Source organism: Rhincodon typus, chromosome 23 (assembly GCF_021869965.1).
Source record: "Rhincodon typus isolate 14 chromosome 23, sRhiTyp1.1, whole genome shotgun sequence".
Classification (NCBI taxonomy): Eukaryota; Metazoa; Chordata; class Chondrichthyes; order Orectolobiformes; family Rhincodontidae; genus Rhincodon; species Rhincodon typus.
Genome location: NC_063354.1, coordinates 2,211,844 through 2,233,177, shown reverse-complemented (window position 1 = coordinate 2,233,177; position 21,334 = coordinate 2,211,844). Strand labels below are relative to the sequence as shown.

Sequence of the window (21,334 nt, the reverse complement as noted above, 5' to 3'; positions counted from 1 at the left end):
CTAATTATGAAAGCTGCTGAGGGTAGAAGAGGCCTAATTGATGTGCTGATCTTCTTTGAGAACATGCCTACATGAGGGCTTGGACCAGCTAATTATTACATCTTGCAGAGTGAGATTTCAATGTTGTATATTAGGTTAGCAAGACTCAGCAGGCATGTTGTTTTATAACGAATAGGTAATGACTGTTAATTAGCTGACATTTCAGGTGCAGAGATATCATGACTTGTACAACACAGCAATAGCTCATTCTAAGTGTGTGCAGGAGGGAAATATTCACGTTAGAGCCACAGTTAAAAAAAATTGCATTCTTTATGTGAAAGATTCCACCTATGCAGCACAACACCAGGATAGTCCTAATTGTCATCATGCTGTGCAGATTATTTGTTTTCTTCGATGTATCTTTCAGGCGGTTTGTAAATGAACAGTTACCCACTTTCCCTCAACACATGCTGTGGAGAAAAGCAATGAAAATACAGGGCTGAATTGTATCAGAAATTGGCCAAGTGTCAGTTTTGGTCAGTTTACTGGAGGGATTCCCTTTGTGAGGCCAAACAAAATTACTCACATTTCTGTTCTGAGGAAGCGTCACGGGACCCGAAACGTTAACTCTGTTTTCTCCTTCACAGATGCTGCCAGACCTGCTGAGCTTTTCCAGCAACTTTGTTTCTGTTCCTGATTTACAGCATCTGCAGTTCTTTCGGTCTTTATTTAAGATTACTCACATTGTTCTCTGAAACTCACCTCATTACCTATGCACCACGCCTCCCCACTCATCTCACCTTTTCTCTTGCCAAAGGGGGAAGAACTCACAACTGCCAGATCTCCCATGATCTTTGGGTGTATATTTAAAACACTGTCAGTCTGGAGATGTCTTGCTCTGTTCCTTGGTCTGAAGAACTGCCCAGAGGTTGCAGAGAGAGGCCGATCTGTTGACTGCTTCCTGGAGCACCAGGTGGATGGGGTGGTAAAGAGGTGGGCTGACCTCTTCCCTCATGACTGGCAGAGGAGATCACACCCTGATGCTGCCAGACTTGTCCAAGGTTGCCACCTGGATCACTACTGTTTCCACAGTTTGCAGGAACGTGCAGCAATGCTGCAAGAAGATCAATGAGTTTACATGACACCATCTCTCTGCTAAATCACTCTCTCTATTGCTGCTACTGCACCTATCTCCCACTAAGACTCATGCTCTATCACTCTTTTGCTTGCAACATCTTCCTTGCTTGATTTCTGTCCTCCCCCAAAACTCCAGATGACTAACCCTAAATGCCCACTCATTCATTTCGGGCACCTCACCATCTTTGCACCAACTGCAACAGCACTAACGGCTGTACCAGTCTCTTTCATCTCACTCAGTACCTCTCTTTGTTTCATTCCAGGTTAAAACAGTCCAGCACAGGGCAGAGAGAGGGTCCTGATCCTGGCAGTCACGGGTGAGGTCCATGACTGCTCATGTGCAGATATCAAAACCTCCATTTCCCGACAACCAAGTAAAACACTATCCATGACTCTTCTGCTTTCCCATTGCCACTGCTCTGAAAGCACTCTTAACATGCCTCAGTCTCTACCCTTGAATTGTGACTCATTCTCTCTTTTGTCTCCTGAAGGCAGTAGTGGCATCTGCATGGTGCCCACTGTCAAGTGGGCTAACCCCACAAGATCACCCTACCACTATCTCCGAGCAAAAGAGCACAGGGGTCTCTGAGGAAGCACTGGCAAAGGCTGCCTCCTGCACCCACTGCCAGCTCAGATACTGGCCCTTTGGTGGGTATTTTAGCCAGTTGGGAGCATCTGCTGGTGAGCCCTTCACTGCCATGTTTCCATAGCTGGAGGACTATGGAGACCAAAGCACCTGTTTAGCCCCAGGAAGGAGAGGATCTCATGACATTGGCAATTAACAGTACACAGCATTATAGAAGCAGGGAGAGGAGAAGCAAGTAGGTAATTCTGAGGCACCAATGCTGGTTGCACCACGTTGCCTCTGGCATGCAAGAGATTGGTTGTCTCCATGGACAAGTTGTTAGTTACTATGGAGAACCAGGTCCAACACCCTCAGGGTTATATATCCATACCTGCACTTTGTCACTGTAGCTATTGATTCTCAGGATTAACAGCAAGGCAGCAGGGTTTGGGGGATCTTGAAATCACTCACTCACTCCAGGTGCCCACGCCTCACAAGGACACAGGACAATGCTGGAAGGCACCCAGCTGGAGGTTGAACAAAAACAGGCCCCCAGAAACCTCGTCTCAGGACGCTCCAGAGGTGACCAGGCCTTCCACCTTCATAGATAGTCGGAACTGCAGATGCTGGAGAATCTGAGATAACAAGGTGTAGAACTGGATGAATGCAGCAGGCCAAGCAGCATCATAGGAGCAGGAAGGCTGGCAGCATGGTGGCTCAGTGGTTAGCACTGCAGCCTCACAGCGCCAGGGACCCGGGTTCGATTCCAGCCTTGGGTGACTGTCTGTGCGGAGTTTGCACATTCTCCCCATGTCTGCGTGGGTTTCCTCCGGGTGCTCCGGTTTCCTCCCACAGTCCAAAGATGTGCAGGCTAGGTGGATTGGCCATGCTAAATTGCCCATAGTGTTCAGGGGTGTGTGGGTTATAGGGGGATGGGTCTGGGTGGGGTGCTCCAAGGGTCGGTGTGGACTTGTTGGGCCGAAGGGCCTGTTTCCACACTGTAGGGATTCTATGACGTTTCGGGCCTAGACCCTTCCTGCTCCTATAATGCTGCTTGGCCTGCTGTGTTCATCCAGCTCTACACCTTCCACATTCATCCGGCCTCACCCCCTCAGCCCTATGGGAGTTCAAGCTGAGGACGGTGAATCTGCCTCTGGGCAGGACACAGTATGAATGGGCACTCTAGCCCCAAGCACCCCCAGGGTTTCCCCACCAAAGCTCCAAGTCCAGCAGGGTGCTCCCTAGGGCAGGCACTCTTCACCCCACAGCAGAGTCATGGGCTGCACCTAGATGTAGTGATGGGGATGGGAAGTACAAAACTTTCTGAAGACGCCTGCCAATTGACTTATGGTGAATCCCGGTGGATATCCTGGACATGCCAGACTGACTGTGGCCCACTTCCCATACTGTTGTGATATGGATCTCATGTCCCTGACTGCCCCAAGCAGCCAACTTACAACGTCCAAGTCCCTGAGCTGGTAGAAAATGTTGTCCTCGCCTGCCCTGGTACCCCTGACTGAAGGCTGCCTCCCTTCCCTTGACTAAGGACATCTCCCGTTTGACTTTGTGACCTGGTCATTTGCCTGAAGCATATGCAGCGTGTGTTTGTGTATGTAGCAAGGACGTGGTGCAGTTGTGAGATTGACGCTGCACAGTGCTCTACAACAACATGTTCTGGCCCTTGTAATATGGCAAGCTGCCTGGTTTTGTGTCTCGCTAAACAGCAAGACAAGACTGAAGTACTTTCAACCTTTAAGTTCTGGTCGACGGGGCAAAGCACAAAGGGAAGGTAAGGAAGATGAGGCCAGAATGCTGTGAGCATTCATGTTAGCACAAGAGAGCAAGTAAAGAGCCCTGAGATTCACCATGGTCCAATCCATGAGATGGCCACCTGACCCTGCACCTTGTTGCTGCTTCATTCCGATGAAAGGTGCCAGTATCCTCTGAAATGCAGCTCTGAAGTGCAGAATCATACTGAGTGGATCAGATAGGAGTGCTGATGGGTGTGGAAGGTGCTGTCTAAGGATCTTTGATGAATTTCTGCAGTGTAGATAGTACACAATGATGTGAATGAGCATCAGTGGTGGGGGGAGTGGATGTGGAGTCAATCAAATGGTATGCTTTGTCCTGGATGATGTTGAGCTTCTTGACTGTTGTTGGAGCTGCCCCCATCAAAGCAAGTGGGGAGTATTCCATCACACTCCTGACTTGTGTCTTGTGGACAGGTTTTGGGGGGGGTTAGGAGGTGAATTAGATACCACAGTGTTCCTAGCCTCTGAAATGCTCATGTTTCCACTGTGTTCATGTGGCGAGTCCAGTTGAGTTACTGGACAATGATAATTCCCAGGTTGTTGATAGTGGAGGATTCAGTGATGGTAACACCATTGAATGTCAAGTGGCAGTGTCATTGCCTGGCATTTGTGTGGCATGAATGTGACTTGCCACTTGTCAGCCCAAGCTTGGATATTGTCCAGATCTTGTTGCATTGGGACATGGGCTGCTTCAGTATCTGAGGAGTCGCAAATGGTGCCAAACATTGTGCAATCATCAGTGAACATCCCCACTTCTGACCTTATGATGAATAGAAGATCATTGATGAAGTGGCTGAAGACGTTTGGACACTACGACGAGGAACTCTATGTCTGACTTTCATATCAGAAATGGTTGCTGTCTAGTTTCTGTCTGGTGGGTGGGAGAATGAGAAACTGCACATCAAAGAGACAAGATTAGATAATAATTGCATGCTAATATATGCAGATAGATGCAATTGGGCTCTCACTGCTCACTCGTGAGATTCTTGTTTTGCTGTTCAAAACTTGGCTGGAGAATCAGACTTTGTGAAGTTGAGAATCTAATTTCTGCCAATCTCACCCTATTTTCTCGACTGATTCACCAATGCCAGGAACTGTGAGGGTTCCATTCATTCTAGCCTGGCAAGGAGTCTAGGAGCTACTGGAGGACAGGTCTTACAAATATCCTGCCTCAGTGGACAGGTTCCACCAGAACAGGCTTTTCAAGGCCAAATCATCTTTATGGAACTCTATTTTGCAGCTTGAGTTATTAAACTGGAATCGTAGCTGCTGCATTTAAAATTCTGAGTCATTGCCATATATCAACAGCCCCCCTATCAAGACAGCTTTACTGGGATATACTCCAAGAAGACACTTCCAGCTCCAGTGTTTGGAGACACTCCATTGCACTTGTCTCAAACTGTTGTAGGTTGAAGTCACTTGTTCATTGGAATAAATTGAAAAAATCAGTAAGCGTCTTCGAGCATTATAGAATCTTACAGCTTTAAGAATATACAAATTAATTTTATTTATTTTGTACATCCACAAACATTATTGTTCCATCTTCCAATATGTCAGCAGCATCTACCATTTACATGATTTGCCACACTTATGTGCCAAATATCCTTCAACAACACATTCTAAATCCACAACCTCTACCATCTAGAAGGATTCAGACTACAGATCCATGGGAAAATCGTCAGTTGCAAATCCCCTTTGAAGGTCCACATCATCCGGATTTAGAACTACATTGCCATTTCTTCACTGCCACTGGATAAACATCCTGAAACTCTCATTAGCACTGTGGGTGCATCGTATCAGATTGACTATAATGATTCAAGAAGCTGACTCAACACAATCACTCTCTCAAGGACAATTCAGGATGGGTGACAAATACTAACCTTGCCAGCATTAACTGCATCCCATGGAATGAAGAACTGATGTGCCCCAACATAATTTGGTAAGTTTGTAAGATATGTGAAGAGATATATAACTCTTAGTTCAAGTCCAAATTACGTTGTGCAAATGTTGAAAGATGCAAATTATTTGGTAGAACATTTCAAGTGTCTAGGATGTTTACAATGTGATCATATAAACTGTTACAATCTGGGTTTACATGTAGTTGAAAAAATTGGGGCATTTAATTTTTGAGTGTACAATTCATACTGCAGTAATCAGCGGTTCTCAGAATCCCTACAGTGTGGAAGAAGGCCATTTAGCCCATCAAGTCTACACCGACCCTCTGTACAGCATCCCACCCTGACCCACCCCCTACCCTATCCCTGTAAACCTACATTTCCCATGGCCAATCCACCTAACTTACACATCTTTGGACTGTGGGAGGAAACCGGAGCACCCGGAGGAAACCCACGCAGCACAAGGGGAATGTGCAAACTCCACACAGACAGTCACCTGAGGGTGGAATCAAACCTGGTCCTGGGATTGTGAGGCAGCAGTGCTAATCAATGAGCCACCGTGCCACTGATTGTTCATGACTTGGCAAGTGGATATAGACTAAGGTCTGGATTGATCTCCAGTAGGGAACTGACCTTTGCACAGAGGCAGGGCGAATATTTCTGCCTCTGAATACTGGGTTTACTACCCAGCAAGATGGGGGCTTTTTAGCCCTGGGTTCAGCCCTCCAGCAGGAGGGTGTCTGAAGATAGAAACCATGGGAAAGATAACAGGGCAATGAGCTGAGGTGCTTGTCCTCAGTGACTGCCTCAAATTCTCAAGTGTGAGACTTGAGTTAGGAGCTACCCTAAGGGCAGAACACAACAGGTGGACAGACAGCTGAATACTTTTATTACTGTAATAACATTTTAGTGTCACAGTTTATGAACTGGAAAGTAATATGTTCAGCGCAGGAAGACTGCCGTTTCTTGAATCCATTCAATGTTTAATAATGAAATCATACTACTCCTAAAATAATTAAGGAATGGATTTTTATTTTTGTAGCACCGGTGAAGATAAGAAATATTGTAAAGGAATGATAACCAATGGAAAAAACTGTTTGGAAGGCTATCCAGAGGGAGAAACAGTGAAAGAAACAGAAACTAAATACATTAACAACAACTTGAATTTCATATTTAACACAATAAAACATTCCGAGGCACTTTGCTGAAGCATTGTCAAAAACTAATTTTATACCAACCACAAAAAGAGACATTGAGACAAGTGACCAAAAGCCTGTGAAAGAGGTGGGTTCTAAGGTGGAGACTTGAAGGAGGCTTCCAGTTAAGCAACAGCTATCTTTCAAAATTCCCAACCTTGTTTTCAAATGCCTCCATGATATCAACACTCCACATCTCCACAACTGACTAACACATGAAGAAGGACTGAGACTCCGAAAGCTTGTGTTTTCAAATAAACCTGTTGGACCATAACCTGGCGTTGTGTAATTTCTGACCTTGTCCGCCCCAGTCCATCACAGGCACCTCCACATCTTGCCCCCTCATCCACAACCCTCCAAGATATCTGTACACATCTAATTCTAGTCTTTACAATTCCTTCTTAAACCTCCCTGCCTCGCTCCCTGCAAAGTAGTTTGGGATTTTTCATGTGTTGCAAAGGTGCTACACAGATATAACTTGCTGTTGTTCAGAGAGAGCTGAAGAGGTTCAGGGAGAGAATTCCAGATATTAGATCCTAGGTAGCTGAAGGTACAGCTGCCAATGGTGAAATGATTAAAATCAGGGATGATCAAGAATTGGAGAAGCTCAGTACAAGAAAAACACAGAGAACAGTAATAAAGGTACCCAACATTGGAACGAAAAGAGAAAGATAAACAAGACACACAAACATAGAACACCCAACAGTCAAATCAGTCCAATAAGTGCAGTCACATGTTATCCTACAAATTATCCCCAGAACACACAATCTGTAAGGTTTTAGTAAATAGACTTCCAGACTTACACAGTCATAGAGTCATACACCATGGAAACAGACTCTTCAATCTAATTCATCCATGCCAACCAGGTATCCAACACTGAACTAGTCCCATTTGTTTGTCTTTGACCCATTTCCCTGTAAACCTTTCTTATTTATGTACCTCTCCAAATGTCTTTTAAATGTTGTAACTATACCTACCTCTACCACTTCCTCTGGCAGCTCATTTTATACACACACCACACTGTGTGTGAAAAAGTGGCCCCTAAGGACCCTTTTAAATCTTTACCCTCTCACCTTAAACCTCTAGTTTTGGACTCCCCCACCCTGTGGAAAAGACCTTATCTATTTGCCCTAACCATGCCCCTCATGATTTTATAAACCTCTATAAAGTCACCCCTCAGCATCCGTGGTTCAGTGAAAAACATCCCAGCCTATCCAGCCTCTCCTTATAACTCAAACCCTCCAGTCCCAGTAACATCTATGTAAATATATTTTTGAACCCTTTCCAGTTTAATAAAATCCTTCCTCTAGTAGGGCAAGCCGAATTGTATACAGTACTCCAAAAGAGGCCTTACCATGTCTTGAACAGTTGTAATGTATGATTTTGTTTTTCCATAACAAATCCAGGAACCTAGTTTCCTGCATTCTCTTGGAACATGGTTCTCAAATTGTAATTTGGTAGAAAAGAACTTAACTATTGCTGAGAAAAAATACATTTTGTCCAAGTTTTTCATCTTGCACTCATCATGACAATCATAAGTTGTGTCAAAGCAAAGGGAAACCAACATTTATATAGTATATAAGGAGAGTGTTGATTATTTGACAAGTGGACTTAGTTGGTATAATTATTGCCATGGAGAATGTACCAGTTAATGGTGATTGACAGTTAACTGTCAGGTTTTACTTAAAGTTGACTCTGATTGATCAAAGCATTGCCCTGATAAATGAACCAGGTGAATGAATGGTTGTCACCAGGCTTGTTAATTTGAAACTGACACCGCAAGACATGCCTAATGGTTATGAAAGTAACAGCAAGCACATACCATTATTTTGGTAGCCAATTCTGGGTCCATCGTTGCTTTTCAGGTGAAACACAAAAGAACACTTGAGAAAGTATTCAAGGACCTAACAGTTTCTGACTTATTGATGAATGCAATCATTGAGGATATGATTTGTTGCCAAGGCAGGAGGAATTTCAAAAAGTCAAAGACCTCAAAGATCCAAAGCGCCTGTTACATAAATCTGTAGACCAACCTAAATCATTCCTGTCTTGAGTGAAGATTGAAATGAATGTCGAGCGTTTCACCACAAATTGACCAATTTATTTTATTTTTAAGCTTGGTGCTCATTTTTTATTTTCTTATTCCTATCAAGATTTGTGCATTTTTTATCTGAATTTGTTTTAATAGTAAGTGCTGTGGTTTATAGGTGTGGGAACAAATTGATGTATTGATCCATTTTCTCTTAATACCATCTCCTCTTTCTGTACCATATCATAGCAAGCTAGTTTTACTTTGGGTTGAAGGCGAATAATTTATTAATATTTTTGAAAGAAATATTTGGCAAAATACACCAGATGATTCAGCTAAATAACGTTAACTGCTTCATGTTAATTATGAAATTCCAACATTCAAGGGGATCCTTTTGTATGAACACTGTACCTTTCCTCCTTCAGTTCCAAGGCCACAGTTATTAAGTCTCAGCTCCTTGAGGGTGAAACAGCTTCTGTTTCTCAGAAGATCTCTGCAGCTCTGAATTCCATCTGGCCCAAATGCATTATCACTCAAATCCAGCTCTGTCAGCTCAGCCCCAGCCAATATGATGGCTTCACCAAGTGACTTCTGAGAAAGCAATGAATAGAAAAATAAATACATTAACATGGCATTTTGCCCGTTAAATGAATGTCCTCTCTGAAGGCTAAGTTACAGTCCCAAGGTACTATTGTGCAAGCTGCACAGAAATAGCATAAATCTGATTTTGTAATTACACTGAAGCTCAATCTAGCCACCATGAATCAACACTTTATTTTTGCAGAATTAATATCAGAAAATATGCTGAAGGCTGAACATTTTCTTTATGCACTGTCATGTTGCCAGGGTTTCATAACCATAAAGGATATGCCTGTCATGTTATAATATATATTAATGGAAGTGAATTCTGTAGCCTTGAACTGACTCACAATAGCTTTTAACTTGAAAGCTACAATCTCAAAAGAAGTTTTTGATAACAGAATATTTGGAAGGAAGGAAGGCAGCTGGGTGTGCAATGTCTTAGAAACTTTTCTACCTCAAGGACTGAATACAAATTAAATTAGATTGTGTTAACCCTAGTTCTTGTTGAGTTGCACAAAATCGCCCTTAATTTGACACCACATGATCAGTCTCTACTTAAAGAAAGCCACACACTGGTGATCTGAAAAATCCAAATAACCCACCCTGATGGAGTGAGGGTGAATCTGTACTTTTGGATCTTGGTCTGTGTGTTTTTGGGATAGGCCAAAAGTGGATAATAGAACATTGAAATTACAGGCTGACCCCTGTTGAAAGTTATAACAGAAAACAGATTCATTGGAGTAAAAGAAGCTGAGACGCAGTGGTATGCCTGTATAGAGTTTATGGCATGAAGAGCCACACCCGTCACCAGTCACTCAGAATTGGGGAAGGGTCACTCGACCCAAAATGTTAACTCTGATTTCTCTTCACAGATGCTGCCAGACCTGCTGAGCTTTTCCAGCAATTTCTATTTTTGTCTCTGATTTGCAGCATCTGCAGTTTCTTTGGTTTTTATAAAGTCATGGGTGTGTTTCGTGGTGACTCAATCATAACTGTTACCATTGAGAAAGCTCATCGACTATGCTCCAATCAACTTGTTAACAGCTGATCTGAGAGCTTCTTGTCCAATCACTAGGACTTATCATTGACCAGAAACTCAACTGGACTCACCACATTAACACAGTGGCTACAAGAGCAGGTCAGAAGCAAGGAATACTGTGGTGAGTAACTCACCTCCTGACTCCCCAAATTCTGTCCACCATCTACAAGGCACAAGTCAGGAGTGTGATGGAATACTCCCTACTTGCCTGGATGAGTGCAGCCCCAACAACACTCAAGGAGCTTGACCCCATCCAGGACAAAGCAGTCTGCTTGATTGGCACCACATCCACAAGCATCCACTCTCTCCACCACCGACGCTCTGTACTATCTACAAGATACACTGCAGAAATTCACCAAAGCTCCTCAGACAGCACTTTCCAAGCTCACGACCGCTTCCATCTAGAAGGACAAGAATCGAGACATATGAGAACACCACCACCTTCAAGACTCCCTCCAAGCCATTCACCATCCTGACTTGGAAGTATATCATCGTTCCTTCACTGTCACTGGGTCAAAATCCTGGAATTCCCTCCCTAATGGCATTGCGGGTCAAACCACAGCGTATGGACTGCAACGGTTCAAGTAGGCAGCACATCACCACCTTCTCAAGGGCAACTAGGGATGGGCAATAAATGTTGCCCACCCAGTGATGCCCACGTCCCACAAAATGAATTTTAAAATATATCACAGGCTTCAAAAGTGGAGTTTCTCTTTGTCAGAAGTTGCCTGCCAATCAGAGGCTGGCAATCTCCAGATCCTAAAGGGCATTGGGTGAGGCTGAGACTTGGGGATCAAATACTGAGAAGGTACGACTTTTTCTTCCACCTCATGGGGCAGTCAAGTGGAAAAGGGGTCAGTGGTGTCAGAGAGAAGAACAGAGGGATGGCTTTCCATGCCTACCCCAATTGGTTCCAGACTCCCCTGTCAGTACTATCCTGGTTTCCCTTTCCCACTCCTGGGAATGTGGGAATTGGGTCAGTGGTGAGTTGACTGTTAATTGACCCCTAATAGATCGTATTTTAATGATGAGTTGAGAAAGTTCCCAGTGAATCTCTCGTTCATTGCTGAGGTAAGGGTAAAGGGGTGAGTATCAAATTATTTGCCCTTCCTGCCACCTTTCTTGCCACCTCCAGGGAGAAGAAAATTGTGCCTGAGTGTTTGTTCCCATGGACCCGTTTACAGGACTGGAAAAGGTTCAATGACCTTGTATGGATGGTTCTTATCTCTTATTCACTACAGCATCACCATAGCCTCATTAATCAACCACCAGCGAAATGGACTCATGTCTAACATTCAGATGCCCCATCTCACACTCACATCTTTACCAAGTCTGTCAACTTCATAACAATGCACTATCATAACAATCCATATACTTCCAGCTATTCACCAATGACATCAGCCCAAGTGACATTCTTCACTTTTTCTTGCAGGACTAGGTCTAAGTAACAACATGGAGCAGCAGAGAACTGGTGAGGGGACAGGGGTAGAGAAGACACTCTTCCCTATCAGGGGGCCAAGTTTTAGAGTGGCCACTGCACCACCTAAAACATTCATGTTGGCGATATCTTTGTGCCTTCTGCCCTTCCCAAGTTCCACTTCACCTTCATCCTGCTACATGGCATGAAGAGCCAGTTACAGAAGGTGTGACCATGGACCGCGTACTTTCTCGTCTACACTCCCTTCCCTCACACCTAAAACTCTCCTTCAATCATTTTGCTTTCAGATACCCTGAGTTTGTCACCTGACCAGCCAGTGTAGCCTCACTATGAAGGATGGGAGACTGCAGCTGCTGAAGATGCACGTGCCATCATTTGTTCCTCATACTCACCAATTCAGAGACCGGCACTACATGTACTTTAGAGAATCAGCACATTATGAGTCACTGGGCATGAATGGGCCACAGTGAAGTCAGGAGAAAGGATACTGCATGTATCAACTCACTGGAAAACTCTGCTGCAGATGAGTTCAGATGAGGAATTTGATGGAGTAATGTACAGGAAAAATACTGAAACATATGCAAACCGAGATGTTCTATACTTTGGGAAGTCTGCCAGGCAGCCTCTTGTCATTGTCAGGGAGTATTGAGGAATCCAGTTTCAACTTGGCGCAGTGTTTGGAAACAGCTTGGAGCCTGTCCGTTCCAGCATGCAAGTGATTGCCAATTCAATAACAACACTTCTGGACCCACCCATGATGCAGCATCTGATGGTTGATGTCTCAGACAGAAGTCTTTGTGCTGCAGGTTGACACAGTTTGATGTCAGTTTGTATTCATTTAATGCTCACTCTGTATGCAATAGCAGAAGAATGATCCTGTACTATTTATGAGACACCTGTGCTCAGTAATTCTCGGAGTTGGTTAAATAATACTGGTCCAATTCGTTGTCATTTGTATCCAGGTAGTGCAATCCAGAAGGTAGGACTGAGTGTTCATGTCTTCTAAGCAGATAGGATTAGAAGAGAAGGAACAATCTCAAAATCAAGAGGAAAATCAATAGGGGGAGGTTAATGTTTAGTATTTATTCTGAAAGCAACATAGATAAAAACTAGAGATAACACAGTGTGGAGCTGGAGGAACACAGCAGGACAGGCAGCATGAGCGGAGCAGGAAAGCTGACATTTCGAGTCGGGATCTACCTCTAGTAGAAGTAAAATATATTTGAGGGGTGGGATAGTCTGGCAGCTTTACTGAATTAGTAATCCAGAGATTTGAATTGATAGTCATTGAAAGTGAGCTCAAATCCCATCATAATCAATTAGGATTTTGAATTTTATTTAAACTAAGTGAGAAATAAAAATCTGGTTCCAATAAAAGTGATCATGAAGCTATAGAATTATTGCATTATTGTAAAAACTTGTTGAACCTGTCCTTTTGGAAAGAAAATCTGCCTTCCTCACCCAATCTGGCCTAGATGTTGCTCTAGTCCCAAAACAAAGCAGTGGTTTTCAAGTGCTCCCTGAAGAATTCAAGAAATAGGAGCAGAGAAGGCCATTCAGCCCCTCAAATCTGCTCCACCATTCAATACGATCATGGCTATTCTTTGTTTCAACTCCAATTTCTACCCCCATCTCCCCATTGCCTTGATTCCCAGAGATCAAAAATCTGTCTATTTTGGCTTAAGGCTATTCTTCGGAGGAGCATCCAGACCTACAGATGCTGCCAGACCTGCTGACTGTTTCCAGTATTTTCTGTTTTTGTTTCAGATTTCCAGCATCTGCAATATCTTGCTTTTGCATTTATACAGCACCTTTAAAGTCTTCAGGATATCCCAAACTGCTTCACAATCAGTACATTTAATGTGTCAACACTGTTGGAAATGTGGCACTGTAAGGTCCCCATATGCCACAATCAGCCTAGTTGAGAGGTAACTGCTGGTCAGCAGATCTTCTTTAATGGAATCACAGCATCCTCTATAATTATCCCAGGAGATTGATATGATCTTGCTTTAAGTGCTCATCTGAAAAGGTGGTATGACAAGACCCTTGAATATGGTTATAAAGTGTTGGCCATGGTTCTATTCTCAAGTGTCTGCAATGGTCTTGAACCCACAAACTACACCATCAGAAAGCCAGGCCTGTCTCTACTGATGCAGCTGATGGAGGCCAGTTTAGAAACCTGAGTGAGTGGAGTCAGGCAGGAGGGGAAAGAGAAGGGGTGCATGTCAACACTGTTTGCACTGCTCTTTGAGTATATTCCAAAAAGGCATTGGACTTGCGGCATGTATTATCACAATGTTAATAGCAGGATTCAGTTCAAACCGTGTTACTGCAGAGTCACAATCATTCCAGCTGCAAAGATGTCCGCTACCTCAGTGTAAAGTAGCTTTGGTTAGAGGGAATGCCAGAAAGGGAGGAACCTGGTGTCCAGTAATGAACTAGGATAGGTACGGCAAGTTACATGAACCTTGGATCACCAGGGATGTTATGACCTTGGTCAAAAAGAAAAGGGAAGCACACATAAGGTCTCGGAGGATGGGAGCTGACAAAGCTCTTGAAGTATATAAGGAAAGTAGAAAAGAACTTAAACAAGGAATTAGAAGGGCTAAAAGGGGTCATAAAAGTCATTAGCAAACAGGATTAAGGAGAATCCCAAGGCTTTTTATACATATACGAAAAGCAAGAGTGGAGCCAGGGAAAGGGTTGCCCCACTCAAGAACAAAGGAGGGAATCTATGTGTGGAACCAAAAGAGGTAGATGAGGTCCTAAATGAATTCTTTGTGTCGATAGTCACCAAAGAGAAGGAATTGGTGGAGGATGATCTCAGGGAAGGGAGTGTCGAATTTCTCAGCCAAGTTGCTTTAAAACGAAGAGGTGTTGTGCATTTTAAAAAGTATTAAGGTAGATAAGTTCCCATGTGAACATAGAACATAGAACATAGAACAGTACAGCACAGTACAGGCCCTTCGGCCCATGATGTTGTGATAACCTATTATCCTACTAAGATCAATCTACCCTGCATACCCTACATTTTACTATCCTCCATGTGCCTATCCAAGAGTCACTTAAACGTCTGTAAAGTATCTGACCCCACTACCACCACCGGCAGCGCATTCCACACGCCCACCACTCTCTGTGTATAGAACCTACCTCTGACATCTCCCCTATACCTTCCTCCAATCATTTTAAAATTATGCGCCCTCATAATAGTCATTTCCGCTCTGGGAAAAAGTCTCTGACTATCCAGTCTATCTATGCCCCTCATCATCTTGTACACTTCTATCAAGTCACCTCTCATCCTTCTTCGCTCCAATGAGAAAAGCCATAGCTCACTCAACATTTTCTTATAAGACCTGCCCTCCAAGCCTGGCAGCATCCTGGTAAATCTCCTCTGCACCTTCTCTAAAGCTTCCACATCTTTCCTATAATGAGGTGACCAGAACTGAACACAATATTCCAAATGTGGTCTAACCAGAGTTTTATAGAGCTGCAGCACAACCTTGCGGTTCTTAAACTCAATTCCCCTGCCAATGAAAGCCAACACACCATACGCCTTCATTACAATCCTGTCAACTTGGGTAGCAACTTTGAGGGAGCTATGGATGTGGGCCCCAAGATCCCTCTATTCCTCCACACTGCTGAGATTCTGCCATTAACCCTGTATTCTGCATTCAAATTCGACCTTCCAAAATGTATCACTTCACACTTTTCAAGGTTGAATTCCATCTGCCACTTCTTTGCCCAGCTCTGCATCCTGTCAATGTCCCGTTGCAACCTACAACAGCCCTCCACGCTGTCCACAACTCCACCAACCTTCGTGTCATTGGCAAACTTACTAACCTACCCTTCCACTTCCTCATCCAAGTCACTTATAAAGATCACAAAGAGCAGAGGGCCCAGAACAGATCCCTGCGGAACACCACTGGTCACCGAGCTCCAGGCTGAATACTTTCCATCTATTACCACCACCCCCTGTCTTCTATTGGACAGCCAATTCTGTATCCAGACAGCCAAATTTCCCTGAATCCCATGTCTCCTTACTTTCTGAATGAGCCTACCAGGTGGAACTTTATCAAATGCTTTGCTAAAATCCATATACACCACATCCACTGTTCTACCTTCTTCAATGTGTTTTGTCACATTCTCAAAGAATTCAGCAAGGCTTGTGAGGCATGACCTGCCCCTCACAAAGCCATGCTGACTAATTCTAATCAAACTGTGCTTTTCCAAATAATCATAAATACTATCTCTCAGAATCCTCTCCAATAATTTGTCCACCACAGAAGTAAGACTGACTGGTCTGTAATTCCCAGGATTGTCCCTATTCCCTTTCTTGAACAAGGGAATGACTTTTGCCACCCTCCAATCATCTGGTACTACTCCAGTGGACAGTGAGGACGCAAAGATCATTGCCAAAGGGGCAGCAATCTCTTCCTTCACTTCCTGTAGCAACTTTAGATATATTCCGTCTGGCCCAGGGGACTTATCTATCCTCGTGATTTTCAATATTTCAAGCACATCCTCCTTCCTAACATCAACCTGTTCGAGCATATCTGCCTGCTTCATGCTGTCCTCACAAACGTCAAAGTCCCTCTTACTGGTGAACACTGAAGCAAAGTATTCATTAAGGACCTCCCCTACCTCCTCTGACTCCGCGCACAATTTCCCTCCACTATCCTTGATTGGCCCTACCCTCACTCTGGCCATCCTCTTGTTCCTCACATAAGCATAGAATGCCTTGGGGTTTTCCTTGATCCTACCCGTCAAGGTTTTCTCATGCCCCCTTTTAGCTCTCCTAAGTCCATTCTTCAGTGCCTTCCTGGCTACTTTGTAGACCTCTAGAGCCCTGTCCGATCCTTGTTTCCTGAACCTTAAGTAAGCTTACTTTTTCCTCTTGACTAGGTGCTCTATATGTCTTGTCCTCCAAGGTTCCTTCACCTTACCATCCCTTCCTTGCCTCAGTGGGACAAACCTATCCAATACTTGTAGCAACTGCTCCCTAAACAACCTCCACATTTCTGTCGTGCATTTCCCTGAGAACATCTGATCCCAATTAATGCTCCGCAGTTCTTGCCTGGTAACATGGTAATTCTCCCTCCCCCAGTTAAATACTCTCCCATACCGTTTGTTGATGAGATTTATCCCAGAATATTCAGGGAGGCAAAAGAACAAATAGCTGCAACATTGGCAGTTATCATTGTATCCTCTTTGGCCACAGGTGAGGACCCAGAGGACTGAAGAATAGCCAATGTTGTCCCATTGTTTTAGAAGGGTAACAGGGATAACCCAGAAAATTACAGGCCTGTGAGCCTCACATCGGTGATAGGGAAATTATTGGAAAAGATTCTCAGGGACAGGATCTATATGCATTTAGAAGCAAATTGACTTATTAGTGATAGACAGCAAGGTTTTGTGTGGGGCAGGTCATGCCTCACTAACTTGGTCAAGTTTTTTGAGAAGGTGACGAAGATGATTGATGAGGGAAAAGCGGTTGATGTTGTCAACATGGACTTCAGTGAAGCCTTTGACAAGGTCCCTCATGGCAGACTGGTACAAAAGGTGAGGTCACATGGTATCAGGGGTGAGCTGGCAAGATGGATATAGAACTGGCTTAGCCATAGGAGACAGAGGGTAGCAGTGGAAGGAAGCTTTTCAGAATGGAGGGCTGTGACTAACGGTGTTTAACAGGGATCAGTGCTGGGACCTTTGCTGTTTGTGGTCTACGTAAATGATTTGGAGGAAAATGTAGCTGGTCTAATTAGTAAGTTTGCGGACGATACAAAGATTGGTGGAGTTGCAGATAGTGAGAAGGATTGTCAGAGGATACAGCAGGATATAGATCAGTTGGAGGCATGGGCAGAAAAATGGCAGATGGAGTTTAATCTGAACAAATCTGATGTGATGCAATTTGGAAGGCCAAGTACAGGTGGAAATTATACAGTGAATGGCAGAACCCTTAGGAGTATTGATATGCAGAGGGATGTGGGCGTGCAGAACCACAGATCACTGAAGGTGGCAGCGCAGGTGGATAAGGCAATAAAAAAGGCCAATGGCATGCTTGCCTTCATTGGAAGAGGTATTGAGTATAAGGATAGGCAAGTTATGCTGCAGCTTTACAGAACTTTAGTTAGGTGTACAGTTCTGGTCATACAATCCCCACAATGTAGAAACAGGCCATTTGGCCCAACAAGTCCACACAGACCTTCTGAACAGCATCCCACCCAGATCCATTCCCCCAAACCTATCCCTGCATTTCCCATAGCTAACACACCTAACCTACACATTCCTGAAAACTATGGACAATTTAGCATGGGCAATCCACCTAACATGCACATCTTTGGACTGTGGGATGAAATCAGAGCACATGGAGGAAACACATGCAGACACAGGGAGAATGTGCAAACCCCATCAAGATAGTCGCCCAAGGGTGGAATCAAACCCAGATCCCTGGCGCTGAGGCAGCAGTGCTAACCACTGAGCCACCACACTACCAGCAGGATGTGGATGCTTTGGAGAGGGTACAGAGAAGGTTTACCAGGATGTTGCCTAGTATGGGGGATTTTAGCTATGAAGAAAGGTTGGATAGACTGGGTTTGTTTTCACTGGAACGTAGGAGGTTGAGGGGCAACCCACGGTTTATAAGATTGTGAATGGCAGATAGAGTGGAAAGTATGAGGCTTTTTCCCAGGGTGGAGGGATCAGTTACTGGGGGACACAGGTTCAAGGTGCAAGGGGGAGTTTAAAAGAGATGTGTGAGGCAGGTTTTTCACACAAAGGGTGGTGAGTGCCTGGAAGGTGCTGCCAGAGGAGATGGTGGATGCAGACACAGTAGCAACATTCAAGAAGCACCTGGACAAATACATGAATAGAAAGGGAATACAGGGATACGGATCCTGTAAGTGAAGACAGTTTTAGTATGGAAGGGCAAAATGTGTCGGTGCAGGCTTAGAGGGCTGAGGGCCTGCTCCTGTGCTGTATTCTTCTTCTTTGTAGTTGTAAATCCCTGGAAGGCCCGGCCCAGAAGAGCAATAAAAGTTTATTCAAATTGCCATTAGGATATTTTAAAATGACCTAATGATCAAAGCAAGCCAGCATGCTTTACGAGATAATTTTGAAACTTTAAATGATTAACCAAGTTAAGGATGGCCTCCAGTGAGATGGGCCACAGTTGCTAAGATACACCATTGCATCGAGACATTGCATACTTTTGTGTGTAGGTGCAGCCAAGGGTAACTTAATGATATTGTTATATGGCCTGACCTCAAGGTAAGGTACCCAACTCCAGACGCATACTCCAAATCACTAAGCTCCTGGGTGAGGGAGGGCGAAATGACTCCCCTTCTATATACATTCAGACTTTGGCCGATTTAAAAAGAATCATTTTCCCAGACCTCAATGAACTTGTGTTTTAAAAGGAGCCAATTTAACAGGCTTTCTTGAATAAACAAAAAAGTTAATTTATTAATTACTAAATATGAGAAAAAATAGTAGTACAGCACACAGCTTGCGCACACAGCATACACACACACACACACACATACACGTACACACAGACACACACACACACACACACGCATATGCATACACACATACGCAGACACACACACACATACGCACAGACACACGCACAGACACACACACACAGACACACAGACACACACACACACACACACAGATACACACACACACATACGCATACACACAGACACACACACAAACACACACATACGCATACACACAGACACACACACAAACACACACACACACAGACACACACATGATTCCAAAAAGATAAAATCCAACAAAATATATACAGATCAGTCTCTGAATTGTTCACAAAGAGCAGATAAGATGATGAGTCACTGTGATTGGATAGCACTAGGTAGTGCTGGTTTTGGCAGCTGAGTAATTGACTCAAGATTCTTGGTTTTGCAGGTTGGAGTAAATTTTGTTCATCTGATTCCTTTTGGCAGTGACTGAATGTAAGCAGAGTAAGAGGACGACTAGGAGTATTTCCCTTTATTTTATCTGCAATGCAGGTATGGTCGGCGGAGTGATGAAGAGATGGAGCCTGAAGAGTGGCAACCCCTACCTTGATGGGTCTGGTGCAGGCAGCAGGGGGGTAATGGTGGAGGTGTCATTGGTCAGACAGCACAGCACTCATGGTAGAGGCTGCAGAATGAAGGTGGACTGTTTCAGCTTTATCTTTTTATTCTTAAAATATTCAAATGGTGCCGGATTGTGGCGACAGTTGAAGCTTTTCACTGTATTTTACTGTGTTGTTCATTGTCATTGTGGAGTACAAGACATAATAAATCATCATTCATTCAGGTGTGTCTAAAATGTCTGTTCTCCAATCTACAGCACTCTGGCCAATGCACTGCACTGTCTAGGCAAAGCTCATGCAGTCACCTCTTTAATGTATTCATTATATTTTCCTGGAGGGTAAAACAGCAGACTTTATGCTGAGAGAGGGCACTGTCAGTTCCCTCAATATGTTTTCTTGTTCAAGTTACAACACTGGGTTTCCTCCGGTTGCTCCGGTTTCTTCCCACAGTCCAAAGATGTGCAGACTAGGTGGATTGGCCGTGCTAAATTGCCCGTAGTGTTCAGAGATGTGTAGATTAGGTGGGTTATGGGAGATGGGTCTAGGTGGACTTGTTGGGCCGAAGGGCCTGTTTCCACACTGTACAGATTCTATGTTTCTATTTGAAATTTCGCTGGCACTTTACAGGTACAACATTCCATGGACTTCATGCAGGCCTTTTCCAGGCAGGCAATTAAATTACACCTACAGCCTTTTTTTCTCTCTACACCAGTCCTCTTGTCGATAAAGAAGCATATTTTGTATAACCATTGAATCCCTACAGTGTGGAAGCAGACCATTTGGCCCATCAAGTTCACACTGACCCTCCAAACTGCATTTCATTCAGAGTCACAATCCAAAAATATCCCTGTAAACCATGCATTAACCATGGCTAATCCACCTAACCTACACATCTTTGGACAGTGGGAGGAAACGAGAGCATTCAGAGGAAACCCATGCAGACAAGAGGAGAATGTGCAAACCACACAGACAGTCGCCCAAGGTTGGAATTGAACCTGGATCCCTGGTGCTGTGAGGCAGCAGTGCTAATAACTGTGCCACTGTACCACCAATTTGGAAATTTAAAGTAAAAGATGTCTATCAATACTTCTGCGTTCTGATCTGTCATTGTAATAAGAATGGGACTCATGCCCTCAGAGATCAAAGAGTTCTCGGGAGAGCTAAGTTCATTCCAGCAATGATGAGCGACACTGGCCATGTCATGCATTATTGTGGAACTGTTGTATTAGAATACTGTTATTAGTCAATCTGTCTGAGAGCTTATTGTTTGGAACCATTCAGACTTGCTTTGAGCAGAGCCTATTGTTGCTGGACGAATAAACTTGTGCTGTAACTGTAATCTTGAAATATAGCTAACAGTTGCTATCTGAAACAGTGTAGAAGTGTAGCTCAAGAACAAAAACAAAGTTGCTGGAAAAGCTCAGCAGGTCTGGCAGCATCTGTGGAGGAGAAAACAGAGTTAACGTTTCGGGTCCGGTGACCCTTCCTCAGAACTATGTTCGTTCCTGATTTGTTCCTGATTTACAGCATCCGCAGTTCTTTTGGTTTTTAAGAAA

The 21,334-nt window shown here is 44.0% G+C and overlaps 1 protein-coding gene across 1 annotated transcript in view; it reads right to left on the bottom strand.

The window, feature by feature from the left end:
• Positions 1 to 21,334, bottom strand: part of LOC125485893 (ran GTPase-activating protein 1-like) — a 386,685-nt gene that overhangs the window by 82,864 nt on the left and 282,487 nt on the right. The window contains exon 4 of the mRNA XM_048611074.1: positions 9,024 to 9,203. Coding sequence (XP_048467031.1) covers positions 9,024 to 9,203 — 180 coding nt within the window. The remainder of the gene's footprint in view (positions 1 to 9,023; positions 9,204 to 21,334) is intronic.